The sequence below is a fragment of the Nycticebus coucang genome, chromosome 16 (assembly GCF_027406575.1).
Source record: "Nycticebus coucang isolate mNycCou1 chromosome 16, mNycCou1.pri, whole genome shotgun sequence".
NCBI lineage: Eukaryota > Metazoa > Chordata > Mammalia > Primates > Lorisidae > Nycticebus > Nycticebus coucang.
The window spans coordinates 60,674,287-60,695,066 of NC_069795.1; the positions used below are offsets into that span (position 1 = coordinate 60,674,287).

Here is a 20,780-nt window from a genome sequence, read left to right on the forward strand (position 1 = left end):
AAGCTTAGGCCATGATCAAGAGACTGGTAGCTGCAGTCAACAGAGTGTACACTAAGCTGTCATCTGCATGTCAGCCAAAGAGATGGAAAGGGACAATGAATAAGGTGTAAAGCAGAAATTCCTCCAGATCCTCAGTATTTAAGGTAAGCAGCTTCATTTAACCAGCGCTTCACCCTCTGGTTTCCAACTAATAAAGAATGGCTAATATATAATAATAGTAATTATAGTTCCTCACGAAGTGTCAGCATTGTTGTGAGTACTTTGTATACATTTCACTATTTGTAACCATTTTGTGACATTAGGTAATATTATGCCCCTTTTACAGATGAGGAAGCTAAGACAGAGTAAGCAACTTATTCATTGTGAGTTGTAAATGTTGGGCAGAAGATATAGACTGATTTGAGTTGAAAAAAGGTATCAGGAAAAGAAAGTGAACAGAGTCCGGAGAGGCCTGCCTCCCTACAGTTACTGCTCACCAACAGTTGCCAGGCTACATGCAAGAGCCTGGTGAGAGATGCGTCTGCACTAATGTGTTGGAGCCATATTGAAGAGGGTTCTAAACCCCAGTGTTTAGAATAATTTGAACCTGATTAGGGAGGTGGGAGGGAACTGTCATAATCAGAACTATATCTTAAGAAAACTACCTTTAGAGTATGAATAAATTAGAGGCTGGAGTGAAAGGACCCCAGTCAGGGGGGTTTGGTCCTGCTTATTTGGCAGGAATGAGTGTATCAATGAGAAGAGTGGCAGTTGAAGGTTAAAGTTGTGTTGCAAAGGTCAAATGTAAATTCTGGTATCTATTGGATGAAAGGGGTCAGGAAGAGGAAGAATTTAAGTAGAATCCAAGATTTAAGATTTCAAGTTTGAATGAATGAGCTATTGGCAGAAATCCAGGAGAGGCAATTTGTGGGAGAGAGAAGGCCAGCAGGAGTAGCTAGACCTTGAAAATATGCAATTTGCTGTGTGAGCAGGCCATCAGGCAGGTGGCAGGTCACCGCAGGAAGGTGGGAGAGCCTGGGCTAGAAATGAGGCTCTCGAGGTCATCTGCATCAGAGTGCTGGGGTAAACAGGGGCAGAGAATGAAGTCTCTGACAGCGGGCAAAGGAAGAGAACAGGTCCTCAGAAAACATTTAAATTGAGAGACAAGGAGGAAAAGGGAGAAAAGGCAGGCCAGGTGCGTGGCTCACGCCTGTAATCCCAGCACTCAGGGAGGTGGAGGCGGGTGGATTGCCTGAGCTCAGGGGTTCAAGACCAGCCTGAGCCAGAGCACGAACCCACACCCCCGTCTCTAAAAATAGCCAGGCATTGTGGTGGGTGCTTGTAGTCCCGGCTACTCAGGAAGCTGAGGCAAGAGAATCTCTTGATCCCAAGCATTTGAGGTTGCAGTGAGCTATGACACCATGGCACTTTATCCACAGTGACAAAGGAAGACGCTGTCTCAAAAAAGAAAAAGAGAGAGAGAAAAGAAGAAGGAAGGAGAGTGGTTGAGGAAGGATGGAAACACCTAGAAGTATGCAGAAGTATCCACTAAGCACAAGAGAATGCAAGATTCCAGGAGAAGCCCTCAGAGACACCAAGAATAGTCATTGGCATAGAAAGCTGTTGTCAGAATCAAGAGTAGGGACAGAAAGGTAGGAGGTGACCTGGGATGGGAAGGAGTGAGCAGGTCACAGCAGACAAAGGCAGCAGGACTGGCCCACATTTTCAAGAATTTGACAGCAAGGAAGAAAGAAGACAATAGCCTATAGGATAAGATGTGAGGAAAAGGGCTTTGCTTTGTTTTAAGACAAAAGCTTGGCACTTAAGTCAACTTTAGACAGAGATAAAGGAACCCTAGAGAGGGGTGAGTGAAGGTGCCTAAGTAAAGTCAGGTAGTAACAGCAAAGAGGCTTTTAGTGGCAGCAATCAGAGCAGGGTTCTGTTCCAAACTGTTTTCCTACCCTATCATAAGACAGACCAAAATGCATCAAACTGCTATCCCTTCCAGTTCCCAGGGAGCTGTCCTAGAGAATAAGGCAAAGAAAGACTAGTGGTACAGAGTCATTTTCTCATCTTCTGGGGAAGTGCTTGTATGCTATTCATACATCCCAGACCAGAAGGGAAGAATTGCTGTTTATAGAGAATAAAATAATTTCCATGAGTTGTGGAGAACAAGAGAGGAAAGTTTGATAATGAATTTGGATTGTAAAATATTAGGATTTTCTTTTTGTAAGTACTATTTGCAAATTGTATAGTATAAATATTGGATATGCGGGAGAAGAGTGGACATTTTCAGCCTGTTTTTCCAAAAAGAAATAATTAAATGCACTTAAGAACTTGAATGTTATTTCACCCACTCTATATGAGGCAAAAGCTTTAAGTAGAAGGGCAAAAGTATTGATAGTGGTTAATGAGGGAGTGATGGCTGGATTTGACTGGTATCGGCCTATAGAGGGCAATCGCTGGCAATCCCTATGAAACAGCCAGCAATCTTCTCCTTTGTTCTGTCCTGTGCCATGAAGGTGAAGGGGAAGAGGAGGTGGAGGGGAGAAGAGGAGGTAGAGAAGGTGCTGGGCGCAGGATATGAGAAGGATAAGGTGGGGCCAGGAAAATGAAAAGGGAGCAAAGAGGTAAAGAAAAGCTCAGGGTTCTCAGGGAGTGTACACTTTCTCCTTCTTTGTGGGATGAGCTGCATTCCACGTATGTCTCTGTGGATTCAGAATGGTCCCTGGGGTCCCATCGGTGTCACATTTCTGCAGAGTCCTCAGACATGGAGAAAAGTGTTGGAGGTTGTTAGCACATCTCCCTCTGGAGATGAAATGGGCTCAGCATCAATGAGAGAACACCGGAGGGGATTCGTCTCTCTTCCATGCTTGGATAACAGCTATTCCCTGATGCCCAGGGAAGAATTAAGTTCAATATGTGCCTTGCACTGTATTACCCACTAAATCCTGAACAGCTGGGCTGTTAATACAATTAAAAAAAAGAAAACTGGCTGTCCACCATCCATATAGAATGCATTTATAATAAATCTCTCAGTGAGGAGGTATACAAATTTGTTTTTTTCTGTACAGCCAAAGGAAGCAGAGCATCAGGCAAGTATGCAGTGAATCTCATTAACAGAGACAACCAATGTGGAACATCCAGCGGGACTTGCTCCACATTTCCCTTAGTAATGGCATTTTTTTACCTGAAATATGCTGGTAATATTCTCACTTGCAAAATTCAATTTGGCAAAGGATTAATAAATAGGCTTTTCCTAATGCTTACGAGATATCTTCAATGTTCCCACTGCAAGCATTATTTGTCACTTTTTTTCTTTTTCTCACTTTATTTCTAGAAGATAAATTAGTAAAAATCCATCACAGAATGATTTTCAAGAAAATGGAAATAATACCACATAAAGAGTTTTGTAAAATTCTACATTACGTATGAAATGCCTGCTCTAAAATGTAGTAATAATGGAAAACTGGTGACAATAAACTAGTGTGAATACAAGAAGTAAGAACAAAATTAGTAGTGTCAGAACAAAGACATTTTCCTTACTGATTTTGCTTGCAAACTGCAGCCTCATCTGTGGAGAAGCCAACCTCAGAGCCAGTCACAGCACCAACCAGACTAGTCTACTGCATGAGTTAGTGGATAATAAATATAACGATGACTGACACTGGATAGAAACCAATGACAAAATGAAAGATACTTGCTAAAGATGATTTCACCTAAAAATAGTTACCATTGGAACATTTCCTCAATGTATTTGGAAATGTGCCTATCGTGGTTATCCATTCTTCATAACAGGACAACCTTCATAACAAGATGTCTGGGAGAATATCTAACTTTTCCTCTTCACCTTTTATTTTTAGTTGACACATAATAATAATCATGCATATTTATGGGATACAGAGTGATATTTTGATACATTTGATAGCAATCAAATTAGGTAATTAACATATCTGTCACCTCATTTATCTTTTCTTTGTGTTAACTTTCAAAATTCTCCCTTAGCTCTTCGAAAATATACAATAATCCTATTTAGCTATATTCACCCTGCAGTGCTGTAGAACCCCACAACTCATTTCTCCTGTCTAGCTGTAATTTTGTATCTGTTACCCATCCTCTCCCCATGCTAAAAAAAGTTTTTAGCTTTCACATATGAATTTAGCTTCCTGTGCCTAACTTATTTTCCTTAATATAATATCCTTCAGGCTTATCCATGTTGCCTCAAATGACAAGATTTTATTCTTTTTTATAGCTAAATAGAATTCCATTGTGTGTGTGTGTGTCATATTTTTAAATCAATTCCTCGTTGACAGACGTTTAAACTGATGCCATATTTTTGCTGCTATGAGTTAGTGCTTCAGTAAACATGAAAGTGCAGACAGCCTTTTGACACACTGACTTCCCTTCCTTTGGAGAAATACCCAGTAGTGCAATTATAGGATTATAAGGTAGCTATTATTTTTAGTTTTTTTGAGATACCTTCAGGCTATTTTCCTTAATGACTAAACTTTTTTTTTTTTGAGACAGAGTCTCACTATGTCACCCCGGCAGAGTGCTGTGGTGTCACAGCTCACAGCAACCTCAAACTCTTAGGCATAAGTGATTCTCTTGCCTCAGCCTCCTAGTAGCTAGTTGTGACTACAGGCGCCTGCCACAACACCCAGCTATTTTCTTTTTTGTTTAGCAGGCCTGGGCCAGGTTCAAACCCACCTGGCCCAGAGCATGTGGCCAGCACCCTAACCACTGAGCTATGGCTATCTTAATTGGAGTTACCACTAAACCGTGTTTCATAATTCCCTTTTCTTCACATTTTCACAAGCATTTGTTATTTTTTTATCTTTTTGATAATAGTCAACTCTAACTGGGGGTTGTATTTCCATGATAATTGGTGATATTGGATATTTTTTCATATGTTTGTGGCCATTTGTATGTCTTCTTTTGAAAAGTGTATATTCAGTTCCTTTGCCCACTTTTTAATTGGATTTTCTTTTTATGCTGTTGACTAATTTGAGTTTCTTGTAAATTGTGGACATTAGTACCCTGCTGGATGAATAATTTGTAAATATTTTCTCTCATTTTTCAAATTGTCTCTTCACTCTGTTGATTGCTTCCTTTGCTATGGAAAAGCCTTCAGTGTAAGATAGGCCCATTTGTCTGTTTTTGTTTGTGTTTCCTGTGTTTTTGAAGTCTTAGCCATGAAATCTTTGCCTAAACCAATGTCCTGAACCATTTCCCCCATATTTTCTTCTGGCAAAGGCAAACAATAAAAGAGGGAAAAAGGAACAAGGGATATACAAAACAATTAGAAAACAATCAACAAAATAACAGGAGTAAGACCTTACCTATCAATAACATCCATAAATGTAAAGGTTTGAATTCCCCAATTAAAAGCTATAGACTGACTGAATGGAGAAAAAAAAGATATAACTATTTGCTGCCTACAAGAGACTCACTTCACGTATAAAGACACACAAAAATATTTTATGCAGATGGAAAGCAGAAGTGTGCAGAAGTAGCTATACTTATATCAGACAAAATAGACTTTAAAGCAAAAAAAAAAAACCAAAGATGGTCATTATATAATGATAAAGTCATCATCTCAATAAGAGAATATAACAATTATAAACATATATGCATCCAACCCTGGAGCCCCCTGATATGGAAGACAAATAGTATTCAAACTGAAGAGAGCAATAGACTTCAATACAGTAATAGCTGGGACTTCAGTGCCTCCTGTCAGCACTGGACAGATCATCTAGACAGAAAATCAACAAAGAAACATCAGAATTAACCTCCACTATAGACCACATGGACATAACAGACATTTACAGAACAGTTCACCCTTCCAGCTTGTTTTTTAAGGCAGAAGAGCAGAGTGTGCATTTGAACCATTTAGTATCAGTTTTGGCTTATGAAGTTACGAATTTAAACAGAGGGACATATTAACTACCCTGAGTTGAGCTCATCAAAATGTTTATGTGGTCTGTTAAGAAATCATTCCAACTGACTCAAATTTTTACAATAGTAAAATATTATGTACAATTATTATTTTTAATTTGTGCTTTTTATATTTTAAAAGCATAAAAAAAGAGGCAAGTTTTCAAGTTCTGCCTTTCCTAAAATTGACATGCCGATCCCCATATCACTGAAATAGGCACAGTGTTTTCACACCCTTTGTTTCAACTGCAGCATGACTAAGTAGATATGCCACAGTTTAGTAGTCTTCTACCAGGACGTTGAAACAGCCTCCATTTTATCTCTATTATGAACATTTTTCCACATGTCTTTGTTTTTTCAAAGAATTTATTTCCTCTGAATAGCTTTCCTAAGGTAAAATTATTAGATCAAATGATAATGAGTATTTTAAAGCTCCTATTTTGAATAGCTTTCTAAAAGATTATTTATTAATTTACCTTACATGGGCAATATATAATAACTTTAGTATTACCGTAGGCTTAACAAGCTGCTAATAAGACTATATTACTTTTTTTTTTTGTTTGCAATTTTTGGCCAGGGCTGGGTTTGAACCTGCCACCTCTGACATATGGGGCTGGCACCCTACTCCTTTGAGCCACAGGCACCACCCAAGACCATATTACTTTTATTTGTGTTTCATTCTTAGCTAGCTTACAAATTTTTGCAGTTTACAATTCCTTTACAATTTTTGCATGTATTTAGTTGTTTATTTTTCTCTTATGAATTCTTATTTTTCCCAACTCTTTCTTCATCTGCTATCCTTATCTTTATTGCTTTGTATAGGCTCCCATGATTCCTTCAGCTACTGGGTAGACGAAAAGTCCCCAGTGGGGCCTGACCAAACTCCAGCTATCAAACGCCTCGCCAGGATCTCCTTGGTAAAAAAGCTAATGAAGAAATGGTCTGTGACTCAGAACCTGACATTCCGGGAACAACTAGAAGCTGGGATCCGCTATTTCGACCTTCGTGTGTCCTCCAAACCAGGGGATGTGGATCAGGAGATCTATTTCATCCACGGGCTTTTTGGCATTAAGGTCTGGGATGGGCTGACAGAGATTGACTCATTTCTTACGCAGCACCCGAGAGAGATTATCTTCCTGGATTTTAACCACTTCTATGCCATGGATGAGGCCCATCACAAATGCCTGATTCTGCGGATCCAGGAGGCCTTTGGAAACAAGCTGTGTCCAGCCTGCAGTGTGGAGAGTATGACACTGCGAAACCTGTGGGAGAAGAAGTGCCAGGTAGGAGCCGGAGAGATGAGCTTCTAAGGGCTTGTAGGGGCAATACTTAATTCCCTCTCCAACTTTGGTATCACCAACTATAAGATAGGCCAACCCAGGGCTCTTAGGCTGGGCACTGTGGATCATTTGGAGCACTGAACATACACAAACTGGTTCCTGGGCTCTAGAATAGCTTCAAGGGCTGGCATTAACACTTGCCAAATATTTATAGCAGGAGGGTCCATCTTGTGGCCTGGATGCCTGCAGATGATTTGAGGACTGTTTTGCTTATCTGTGGTGTTGCATTTAGAGAAAAGATGTGCACAGACCTTTTCTTTTGCTAATCAGCTTTCTTTAGTGTTTATATATTTAATATGTGGACCAAGACAACTCTTATTTTCCCAGTACACTGCAGAAAAGAAAAAAGGTTTGATACCCCCGAAACCTGTCCAGAGACTTGCTTGACATGTAAATTAACTTTGAATGCCTGGCCTAAACCATCCCCCCAAAAGTTGTGAAATTGGGCCAGTTGGTCATTACCATTCTATCTCCCATAAGGTCCATTTTCCCCCTCCTCCTTACTCCCAGGGATAGTCTGTTCTGTCTTACAAAGGTATTGACTGATTAAGGAAAAGCATTAGCTGACAGAGGCATATGAAGTGATTCATTTCAGGCGAGTTAATATTTTAAAAGGCCTTCTTTGTAGAATTTGGCTCATAGAGGGAGAAAGATTGAAGGAAAGAAGAACCTGTTGAAAGGGCTGTAACCTAGGATAGCTTTCCCTGGGCGGCTTAAATTGAGAAGAGCCCCCAAACCTAAGCCCACAAAGAACATACTCAGGAAAAGGAATGTGGGCCTCAGAAGGGTTCCATTCTGATCCCCAATGATGACAAGAAAGGGCAGCCTCCAATTTAGACTCTCTTTGGGAAAACAAACAAACACGTTTTGCGTAAAGTTGCTCACTTGTTCAGTAGATGAATTAACCAACACATCTCAGAGGCAGATATTTTTAAACCCAAGAAGGAGCTTTTGATTAAAAATTAGTTAAAGATTATTCACTTGAAAATATTCATGGCCAGGCACCGTGGCTCACGCTTATAATCCTAGCACTCTCGGAGGCTGAACTAGCTCACAGGTTCAAGACAAGCCTGAACAAGAGCAAGACCCCATCTCTAAAAACAACCAGGCATTGTGGCGGGCACCTATAGTCCCAGCTATGTGAGAGGCTGAGGCAAGAGAATTGCTTGAGCCCAAGAGTTTGAGGTTACCGTGAGCTGTGACACTACAGCACTCTACCAAGGGCATCAAAGTGAGACTCTACCTTAAAAAAGAAAAGAAAATATTTATTAAATTCCAAGTATGTACCAAGCAGCTTTCTAAGGACCAGAGGTAAATCAGTAAATAAAACAAAATAAGATACCCTGTCCTAATGGGGCTTTTAGTCAGATGGAAGGTAACAAAGCACAGATAATAGTGATGTGGGGTGTGTGTGTGTGCACGCATGCATATAAAAATATGTATGAGCGATATAACGCTAGAAAGTGATAAAGCTGTGAAAAAAGAAAAACTCAAATGTGGTTAGAGGGCAGCAGGCTCTATGGGTTGGAAAAGTAGCCAGTGCAAAAGGCCATAAAGCAGGAACGTCCCTGCCATCCTTGAGGACAAGCAGGGCCCACGGGCTGGAGAAAGGTGAGGGTAGAGCAGCAAGAGGAGGCCAGAGAGATGACAGGTGGTAGTGTGAGGACTGAAGGCCAGTAAGGACACTGGATTTTACTTGAGTGCAGAGAATTGTGAGCACAGGGGCTGTGGCCTGACTTAGGTCTTTTTTGTTGTTGTTGTTCCAGTGGTAAGACAGGATTTATTAGACAGAAAAGAATACAGAAGAAGTAAAAATCACCAGAACTTGTGGTGCTCTTGGGGAAGACCCAAGTTGGAAGTCTTCCCTGACTTAGGTCTTAATGGGATCCTTCCGGTTGTGCGGAGGAGACCACGGCCAGGGGCGTGGCCAGAAGTAAGGAACCCAGCAGTTGCTGGCAAGTGATTAGATATTGAATTTATCAGAAGGTGGAGCTAACAGGATTATTGTAATGGATAAGATTGGGGGTATGAAAGTGAGGACTCAAGGATAACTCCCAGGCTCAGCCTGAGTACCTGGGAGTACCAGGTTGTTTTGCACACCCCTAAAAGTGACTCCCTCTGAGTTAACTCGTAGTGTCTGTTAAAGTACACCTAAGTCATTTCTCTCACTAAAATTCTTTAAGTAATATTTTGCCAAATATTTATCATACCTCTCCCCACTAAACCTAAGTTTATATCTGTTCAGTTCTGATTTGGAAAGATTTTTTTTTCCAGTTGATAATAACAACTACTACTAACATTTATTTAAAACTTTATAATGTGCTAGGTACATGGCTTAACAACCTATTTCATCCTCTCAACACCTCTAGGAGATAGTTATCTTGTTATTATCCCCATTTTATAGATGAAGAAACTGAGGCATAGAGAAATTAAGCAATTTGCCCAAGAGAAAACTGGCCATAACTTAAAATCCTCGTTAGTGAACCGGGATTCAATCACAGGCTTCCTGGCTTCCCAAAGTTCCTACAGCTTCTGATATTCTCTTGAGTGCTGTTTACACATCTTCATGATTTTTGCAGCTGGTATCATAATTAGGCTAATGAAACACTTTATTTTTATTAATGAGCCCCTATTATCAAAGGATCTTGGAGAGCAAAATGGGAGAAATGGATGGCGATCCATAAGAGGGCTTTTGAGTTTTGGGATTCAGGTAAGGTTAAATTTGAGTACAGATATAATTTCATAACTTGGTACACAAATAGTATTCTGAATGGGTTGGCATACCAAACTGTTTAGACATCTGCACGAGTAAAAGATATAATAAATAGTGTGGATAGTGAATTTATAGCATCTGGGTGGTGATCTATCATAGATTTGTGATTGTGTCATCCAGTTCCCAAGGTTCCTACAGTTATAAAAGAAAGACTGTGATAACATATCAGAAGTAAAAAATGTCGTCGATTGAAATCCTAAAGTCACTCCATCCCAGTTTTCTTCCTTGTGTTTTCCCTGCCACATCTCCTCTTAAAAGCTAAACAAAGAGATCTCAGACTCACCAGTCATCTCCCCCTGCTGGGTCAGGATCCTTTAAATATTCATTATATAATGAGCAGCCTTGCATGAAACCCCCCTGGGCATTTTATTACCACAGTTTAATAGCAAGATATGCACTACCATTCAGTCAAATTTCATTAACATAACATGCAACTACATCACAGCTCACAGGTATGTATTTATTTGTACTTTAATGGCTATGAGTTTTGAGGGTACAATGAGTTAAAAGATTAAAGCTACATTTTGGAAGTATTTAGGATCTTAATGCTTATACTAGGGACATACAAAACAATTGATAGACAATTACAAGATAAAACTGTCTCAAATATTCTGTACTATAAGAGAAAAAGGGGTTTATAATAACTCAATTGAAAGCTGGAATATTCTGTCTTCCAGAGTTCCACAGTAAAGGAATGATCAGAATAAGGAGAGATCCATCAAGGAATAGTTCTAAAAGGAAATGAGATTTGTAATCTGAGTAAAAAACTGAACATGACCTGCTGAGTAGGAGGAGAGAGCATTTCAAAGAAAAATACAGCAGAGCAAGATGGGGAGGGAGATCAAAACAGGCCCTGGGAAGAGTCCATGCACCTAGGTCCTTGTACACAGAGTTGTTTTGCAAGTTCAGCTTCTGTATAAGCAGAAGTTCTCTGTGTAACCTTCAGAATCAGAATGCTCAGGAAGACTCTGAAGGGAAGACATAAAGCCCCATTTGGATTACTTGCACTTTGTGCACCTCTTCCCAAGCACAGTGAAGAACAGCCCTGTCCTCTCATTCCCTGACTCACGGACCAGGGCCAAGCCACATGGGATATGGCCCAACGGGGGCTGTCCCTGGGCCACACAGCCTCTTGCCTCCCCACCGGCTTTCTTCTCCAGCCCCAGCCTTCCCAACTAGCCAATTACACTGCCAGGAGGAAATCCTCCTGGCTCTCTCAGGCAATCTGCTTACAATGACGAGCCTGGGATTGACCTCATTAACACAAGTGTTTACCACAGACATCATTAGCAGTCAGTCAGACATTACTCAAAACCATTAAAAACAACAAGAACAGCCATTACCCAGTTCAGCACCCAGCCTGGCTCTCCTCAGCTCCAGGCCTTCAGGAGTAGTTAGTCAGGCACCTCAGTCACAAGCTAAACACACACTGAAAACAAGATGACATTGAGAGTGCCTGTTCTTGGTGCCCAGAGGGTTATGCTCAGTGGCCAGCTATGTGAGGATTGCGGCCCAGGCAGCATAAACACATACCAGACATTCCTCCAGGAAGAGATTCCTGGTGCCCAAGAGGGGGAAAAATATTCCTTCTAGAGACCCGCACAGCAGAATTCTGAACTGGGACGATCAAAATAGCAATTCCCTGTCCCAAAGCCGCCTCCCAGAAACTAATTAATGCTGTGAATGTGCTTTGCTAATTATTTTCAAAATGGCCACCATCCTGAGCAGTCCCCGGTGGAGGCCCAGTGCCTCTACAAAGTCTTCCCTGTCTCAAGTGGGGCACTCTCCCCCTCCTGGGAAGGGCAATTTCATTCAGAGTCAGCATGCAGAATTGAAAATCTATTTACTTACAAATTAGTTCAACCTTTTTTCTCAACTCCAGGAGCTAAGTGAGACATAACTTTTAGACCTCACTGGCCAACCAAGTGAGGAAGTATTTGAAGCTATGGCACTGTGGGTAGCATCTTAAACTGCTTCTTAGGACTCATGGCCACCATGGGAGCTTTTCAGGAAAGGCTTGAAGAGCCCTCTATCAAGACAGCTCTGTTCTTGAAGCCCAAAGATTCCCCAGGGGATACTTATAGGTAGAATTTAAGAAGTCTGTAAATTTGGATGGGAAAATTACATTCAGTTCAACAATTTTTACTAACATTTCACTGAAAATTAATATGCCTGTTGATTGTGAGATCAGGCAGTGACGCACTGACTCTTACTTTTTCTTCATAAATATGTCCAAATCATGTTTCAGTTATTACAGCTACCTTAAAATACCACCTATGTTCATCACTAACTCAAAATTGCAGGACTTACTAGACTCCAACAAAGCATTTTTATTTCTGCATTTATCATGAAGCACTACATTAATTTATTACAAACTTAATACATTGATAGCTATATTTCCGTATTTTTCCCTTATTTATATTTGCTTATTGATTCTTTTTATAATTTTAATACAGACAATTATAACAATAAAATCGAGACCCATGAAGACAAAGACTTAAGATTATGAACTTTACGTATGCTTAACATCTGTCTAAGGATCATTTCCAATAGAGTCAATAGGTGAGATTTTCTTTTGTTTTGGACCTCTCAGTTTCAAACATATATGATTCATCATCTGGGATTTATTAATGATGGTGACCAGTCATCAATATTGGTCCATGCTTGGGCCTCATGCAATGTTTTATATAAATCACATATTTATCATTCAGTCATGGTTGGCTTTCTTGGCATATACTAAGCACATCTTATTAATTATATGGAATATCCTCTATACGCACATTGGTCTCTACGCTCACAACACATAGATGCAATTATAGACCTCATAACCACATGGAAGAGTGCTTAAATCAGTTTGGGAACAGCCATGAGGAATCTTTGTCACAACCCATAGAGACAGCCATAGAGCTTGTGGTCATGGCACAGTACTCACAACAATTGGGGCATACATTCTCAGCCTATTCCTTACCCACATAAGTAACCACCAAAATGATCATCAGTGGAAAATGATTAAATCAGCCCTGATACACATATATCATTAGGTTTCTATATATTTTTTTCAAAAAGATAGTAACCAAGATCTTTCTCACTAGAGAATGATTGGATTATTCTGTATCCATTACCCATTATGATGATGAACAGGAATCTATACATTTCCATATTATTGATTTCCTTTCTAATCCTGTCTATGTAATTTTATGCATTCATTTAAAATTTAATTCTGAGATGGGGGTCCATGATTTTACCATACTTTCAAAGGTATTCATGACAAAAAGAAAAAAAGTTAAGATTATCTTCGAGTCAGACATACAGCAAGTGCTCGGTAAATCATTGTTTAATTATTTTCTTAAGAAATGGTAATTCTTGTATGGTGCCCCATGATAGCATTCACGTACACAGCTATGATTTAAAAATAAAAAAAAAGAATGTTCTCAAACTCTATCCAAGTTAATACAAAAAAAAAAGAAAGAAATGGTAATTCTCGAATCGCCACATATGATTATATTTGTTTGCCGTTTTCTCAGCTATCAGTGAAAAACTAAGAAGTTAAGAGGCAACTTTTTCATGAATTGCTTTCTTTTATTCTGCTTTTAATGTTTCAGGTCCTTATTTTCTATCATTGTCCCTTCTACAAGCAATACCCCTTCCTGTGGCCAGGAAAGAAGATTCCAGCACCCTGGGCAAATACCACAAGTGTGCACAAACTGATCCTCTTCTTGGAGACCACTCTGAGTGAGCGGGCCCCACGTGGCTCCTTCCACGTCTCCCAGGCAATTCTCACCCCCAGAGTGAAGACTATCGCCCGAGGCCTGGTTGGAGGCCTCAAGAATACTCTGGTTCATAGGTAAGAAATTGCTTCCACTTCCAAGTGTAAGACATTGTTTTAAAAAAGCTTATCTTCCTTCTGTTCTGAATGAAAAGCTTTAAGACCACATAGTTTGACAATTTAGGAAAACAACAAAAACACAAGACTTCATATTGGAGAAAGATACTCATTTGAGATGGATTGTATTAGCAAAGGATCTCTACACACTTTATCAATAACTACACATTCTAAGGCAAAGCACTTTGAGCTAACGCCATTTCTGCTCACTCTGACACATGGTCACATTTGCAGTTGGCTCAGGTACTCACTGAAGAAGCATTAAATACAGACCACTGTGCAAGGTGCTAGGGGTTGACAGAGGGCTTTTCAAGCCTTTCCTGAAAAGCTCCCATGGTGGCCATGAGGCCTAAGAAGCAGTTTAGGATGTTACCCACCAAGCCACAGCTTCAAATACTTCCTCAGGACAGAATTGAGCCTGACTGTGCAATCAATCAGGCAGGAGAAGTTCCAGTAATTTAGTGTTAGATGGTATTCTTTATCTTGAACACCAATGAATGATGGATGTTTAGAAAAAGAACAGTTTATATATACACGTATACATACACATATATGTGTTTATGTATACACGTAAATGTATATGAAAATGTATAAAGGAAGTATTGTAAATACCTTTGGATAACAGAGTATCCCTTGTGATCAAAGCCAAGGAAGCTAATATATTTGCACAAAAGATGTTTACAATAATCAGTTTGGTTCCTGAGCTCCAGGTAGTCAGCAGAATTCAAAAGTGAGAGTCGTCCAAAAATAAGTGCTGGTTTGGTTTTGGTTCTGGTTTTCAATAACATGAATTCAGAGAGGTTCGCCTAGCCAGAGTTTATATATCAAGGGAGCCTGCATTTTTCTTTGTTGGTAAAAGCTCCTGATAATGGCAACCATGGGCAGAACCAGCAGCCTCTTTCTGTGTGGCTTTACTAAGTCCTGACTGAATTGTCCTGAAGTTGGGAAAGAGAATTTTATAAACTAGTATTATATTTCTGTGAAAGAGATAGAAATGTAGAATTCTAAACTATATTTTTTTATATATGTTTGTGTATCCATACCGTTTTCCTCAGAATTTTGGTAAACTTGTAGATTAATGTCATTTATTTATTTATTCAACAAACCTTGAGAACTCAGGAGAAGCTAGATGCAAAGATTCAAGATAAATAATATACTGTCTGCCCTCATGGAACTCACAGTGCAGTGGGTAAAACTAACATGAAAATTTCTATAAAGCAATGTGAACACTCTAAAAATCACTCGTCTGTGCACAGAGCTCTACTATTACAGGAGGAGTATTTAAAAATAAAAATAAGTTATATCTGTATACTGTTTTCTGAATCTAAAGTCCCCTTTTGCAGATGATTTCGTTTGATTCTTAAATCTAGGCAGCCGCTAGGAGGGCACATTGTCTAGAGCACAATATCATCCCCACTTAAGATTAGACTCAGTGATGTTAAGTGGCCCAGACACACAGAGCTAATAAGAGTCAAAATGTCTCAGACACTGGTCTCGCGATCACTGGACCACTGCCGTTTTTGGTGTTCAATACTGCGTATTAGTGCCTGAATCTGGTCAGATTCCACTGGTCACATCTGGTAACCCACAACATCACAAAGCTTTTCATGTTTGAACATTCCTAGAACTTTAGTCTTACTCAATTTACTAGTAATGATGGTGGCATGAGCCCAAACCCATGGAGTCCTGGCATGTTGGAGAACCTTACCCAACTGTTAGCAAGCAGATGTCCCCTAGCATGGAGAGACACTTTAATTTCTCCACCCCAACTAGTCACAAGAATATCACAGGGGTGCAGATGCATTCCTGGACCTACCCATCACCTCAAGGAGGAAATGCAGCTCTCGAGTTTGTTCCAAAAGTTTAGGGCAGAGTGTGGCTGTCATTTTCTCTGGGCCTGTCCTAACTGATAAGCTCCATGAGCGGTGGGGGTGGGGTCGCACTGGTTATCACTTCAAACCAAGAAGAAAAAGACAAAGTATATTTTCTTACACATGTACAGGTGGTTTTCTCAGCAGAGATTTAACTTCCCCAACTGTTAGGAAAACTTTGCATCTAAGATCCCATTCACCTTGGTTCATTGCCCCACAAGTCATACAGCCACCTGGCTGAATTCCTGTGCTGGTTTCTCCAAGACTCAGGTTCATAGCACTCCCACTAAAATCAAATAAAAGCAAGTTTTGCCTGAGGCTGAAAGGTGGCATCAGTGAAACTCCAGACGGGGACATGGAATGAGACCAGAAGGCCCAAGATTGACAGGGTCCCTATCATGGGCTGAGTTATGCTTCTCCCAAATTCATATGTTAAAGTCCATACCTTCAGTGGACTATTTGGGGTAGGGCCTTTAAAGGGCCCAAATGTGACTATTTGAGGATAGAGCCTTTAAAGGGGAAATTAAGTTAAAATGAGGCCATTAGGTGGGTCCTAATCCAATCTAATTAGAATCCTTAAAAGAAAAGGAAATTTAAACACACAAAGAGATACAAGAGACTTGTATGCACAGGGAAAAAGTTCCATGAGGACACAGTAAGAAGGGGGCTGCAAGCCAACGAGAGAAAACCTTAGGAGAAACCAAGCCCACCAACACCTTGATCTTGTAGAGGTGGTTTTCTCAGCAGATCTTGATCCTGACTTCCAGCCTCCAGAACTGTTAGGAATACATTTCTGTTATTCCAGCCACCCAGTATATGGTATTTTGCAGGTGGCAGCCCTAGCAAACTAATGCAGTCCCTTAGCAGCAGGGTGGCTTTGAACAAGTTTTCTGAAGTCTCTGAACTGTGGGAGTTTGGGGGGTTTTATATACCAGTTAAGTGGAGCTAATGAGATTATAGAGTCTTATTAATTTGAAAATGCCTACCATAGTGCCGTGTACAAAATACCTTGGCCATCTCTATTTATAAAGAAACCTAGAAATACAGCAGACCAGCCTTGTTCTCAGGTGGGCCTCAAGGTCAAAGGGAAGTTTTTAACCTGCTGCTTTGTAGCTTGAGGGAACTGTCATCTCAAGAGCCTGTCTACAGTATCTGGTTCAGCCTCTTGCAAAGATCTCTCATCCTGGTAAATGCCAGGAGTTAAGAAAATAAAGTGGCTCTTCTTCACAGCGGGTTCTACATTTCCCTTTCTTTGTAAGTAATCCTGGTGATCTGACTTTGCTTCAGGGAAGGTTGACACCGACCTCTTTGTCACTGGAGACCACAGGCACATGCCTCCCACATTTCTCTGTAAGGCTCCACCGTTGGCTCTGGCAGTACTTGGCACAATTGTGGCCAGTTCTCATTTCCCCATGATGACCAGCAGATGGCGCCTGGATGTCGTACTTAAACACTGACTAGGCACTTGCAAAAGAAATCTAGAAGGCAGCAGGCTGTCTTGGTGTGGAGCACTGTGCAGTCCTGGGCAGCTATCTTTAAGGGAGGTCTGTATTTGCAGCCCCTCATTCTCAGGCTACAGCACTTTGTAGCCTAAGCAGCAGGATGCGACCTCTTTAAGGAGGTTTCTAACCCCAGTTCCCAAATATCTTTACATTAACACTCCCCTATTTGTGATTCCTTCTCTTGTGCCAAATATTTATATAGATTTACTGGACTAGCAACTGTTCTAAACACTTCACATGTATTATTTTATTTAATTCCCCCAAAGTCTGTATGAGGTATCATTATTATTACTACTATTATCCCCATTTTATTTGTTTCTTTCCTTTCCTTTTTCTTTTATTTTTTTGCAGTTTTTGGCCGGGGCTGGGTTTGAACCCTTCACCTCCAGTATATGGGACCGGCGCCTTACTCCTTGAGCCATAGGTGCCTCCCTTTCCCCCATTTTATAGAGGGAGAAATTGAGACAATGAAATTCAATAAGTTAAGATCATTATTATATCTTCAAGAATCTCAGTTAAAAATGGTAGTACCCATGGGAGGGTGGCCTATTAAGTCATAATCAAGTAGTAATATAAAAATGGAAATTGATTTGTGAGATGTGTTTTAGCTCATGGCTTCTAGAGTCCACTGAGTAAGGGAAGACACCCAGGACCAGTGACAGTTCTCATGGTAAGAGAAAAAGAAAGAGGAGAAGGACAAAAGAGCTACCCAGGCCGTAAAGGTTGTCTAGAAGACTGAGGCGTCAGGATGTGTGCTGAAAGAAAGGAGGGCATCTTCCCAGGAGAAGAGGGAGAAGATGAGCACCCAAGAGAATGTTACCAAAAGAAAAGGAAGGATCAGTTAAGATAATGAACTTCACTTAATTTTCAATTTTGGCCTAGAGCATATCCTTCCTACAAAATCTCCATTCCCAAACCCTAGTTTCTATTTTCCATAAAGCAGTCTCAACCTATTGAGTATTTAGTGAACTGTTTTTATCATGACAGAAAGCTATGAGCACACTTTATTGCTCTCTCCTCTCTGGAGAGAGTACTTTACACTTACTAGTAACACAGAAATTACCACATTACGTTACTAAACAACTGGCTGTTATATTGGAAGCCTTTATTTCGTAAAATAAGACAAGTGATTAAGTAGGGTTATTAAGAAACTACACATAGCTCTTCCCCTAAGCGGCCTGAGGTGATCTGTGAAAATGGTTCGCTATTCACTTGACCCAGAAAACCCCACAAAGTCATGCAAGTCAAGAGGCTCAAATCTTCGTGTTCACTTTAAGAACACATGTGAAACTGCCCAGGCCATCAAGGGTATGCATATACGAAAAGCCACCAAGTATCTGAAGGATGTCACCTTAAAGAAACAATGTACCATTCCGACGTTATAATGGTGGAGTTGGTAGGTGTGCCCAGGTCAAACAGTGGGGCTGGACACAGGGTCGGTGGCCCAAAAAGAATGCTGAATTTTTGCTGCATATGCTTAAAAATGCAGAGAGTAATGCTGAACTTAAGGGTTTAGATGTAGATTCTCTGGTCATTGAGCATATCCAAGTGAACAAAGCACCCAAGATGCGTCGCCGAACTTACAGAGCTCATGGTCGCATTAACCCATACATGAGCTCCCCCACCACATTGAGATGATCCTGACTGAAAAGGAACAGATTGTTCCCAAACCAGAAGAAGAGTTAGCACAGAAGAAAAAGATATCCCAGAAGAAACTGAAGAAACAAAAACTTATGGCACGGGAAGAGATGCAACATAAAATAAATGCAAATAACAGTAAAAAAAAAAAAAAGAAAAGAAACCACACATAATGATAGAATAACTATATAAAATATGGAAAAAGTGGACCTTCACTTCTATTTTATACCACATATAAAAGTCAGTTTGAGATGGATTTCAGAGCTAAACATAAAAGCAAAAACCATTTTAGAAGAAAATATAAGAAAATATCTTTGTGAATTGGGAGTAGACAAAAGTTTCTGTAATAGATCACAGAAACCATAAAAGAAAAAAATGGTAAATTAAGCTCCGCCAAAATTAAGGAATTCATCTCATCAAAATATGTTACTGATATAATTAATAAACAGGCCACAGGCAGGGAGAAAATATTTCTAAAACATATTTGACCAAAAACTTGTATCCAAGTTATATAAATAAAACTTCTATAACTCATGAGCCAAAAATAAAAATAAAAAAGTAAAATAATTGAACAGAGACTTCCAAAAAAAGATAAACAATTGACCAATATGCACATTAAAAATTTTCCAACATCATTAGTCATCAGAAAAATGCAAATTAAAACCTTATGAAGTATCTCTACCTACCCTCTAAAATGGCTAAAATTAGAAAGACCGATAGCACCAGATCTGGGGGAGGAAGTGAAGCAAATAGAACTGGCACACTTTGTTAGTGAGAATATAAAATGGAAGAATCTTTTTAGGAAAAGGCCTGGCAGTTTCTTATAAAACTAAATGTAAACCAAACTTATAATATAAAAATTTCATTCCTTGGTACTTAATCAAGAGAAATGAAAATGAATGTCCACAAAAAGACTCATGGAAGAATGGTCATAATAGTCTTAAATATAGTATCAAAAAAACTGGAAACAGCTTGTGTGTATATACAGCTGGTACAGGACAATGGATAGGCAAACTGCACTATATTCATACAGTGGACAACTTGATAGTGATTAAAAAACAAAACAAACAAAACTACTGCAACACCATGGATGACCTTCAGAACCATTGTACTGAGTGAAAGAAAGCCCACAAAAAATAATCCATTTTGCATGCAAATACATGTATGAAGTTCTGAAACAGGCAAATCTAATCCATGATAGAAAAAAAAAATCAGTTGTTTTCCTGGAGGAGGCTGGGGCAGAAAATGATAGGGAAGGGGCATGCAGGAACTTTCTAGAGTGCTGGTAATGTTCCATACCTTGATATGGGTTTGGGTTATTTATATATAGTTGTCAAAACTCAACAAGTATACCCTTAAGATTTGTGCCTTTTGTTTAATGTGAACTTTATGTCAAAAGAAAAACAAACTGAAAACAAATTTTGAACCCTAGTTAATCATATGCATGCTGAGTACTTAGAAGATAGGTTAGATGTCTGTGGTTGGAATATGTCAAACATTTAAGATGAATTGATGAAAGGATAGGGATGGATTGATACATAAGTACTAAGAAAGTACTGTAAAATGTTAGTGGTGGCATCTAGGTGGTGGATATATTTACTGTCAAATTCCTCCTATGCTGTCGTATGTTTGAAAATGTTCATGATAAGAAATTAAAGACCCCACCAATACTGAAGCTCTTGGTTTTAATTTTTCAAGATCCTGTTGACGTGGTATTTCTTTTGGTGGTTGGACCAAATAATCTCTCCTTCAGCAATGAAACCCTAGAAAGTATAATTCTCTGATAGAATAGAGACCATTTCATCCCTGAAGGAGATATAAAGCTTACACCAACGGTTCTCAACATGTGGGTCGTGA

At 39.7% G+C, this 20,780-nt stretch overlaps 1 protein-coding gene across 2 annotated transcripts in view; it reads left to right on the forward strand.

Moving 5' to 3' along the window:
- The window catches only part of PLCXD2 (phosphatidylinositol specific phospholipase C X domain containing 2), a 61,462-nt gene that overhangs the window by 34,396 nt on the left and 6,286 nt on the right, over window positions 1-20,780 (forward strand). For both annotated transcript variants that reach the window (XR_008374979.1, XM_053565791.1), the window contains exons 2-3: window positions 6,739-7,199; window positions 13,632-13,873. Coding sequence is in view for 1 of the 2 variants with exons in the window: in XM_053565791.1 (XP_053421766.1) it covers window positions 6,739-7,199; window positions 13,632-13,873 (703 nt within the window). In the remaining variant the exon portion in view is untranslated. The remainder of the gene's footprint in view (window positions 1-6,738; window positions 7,200-13,631; window positions 13,874-20,780) is intronic.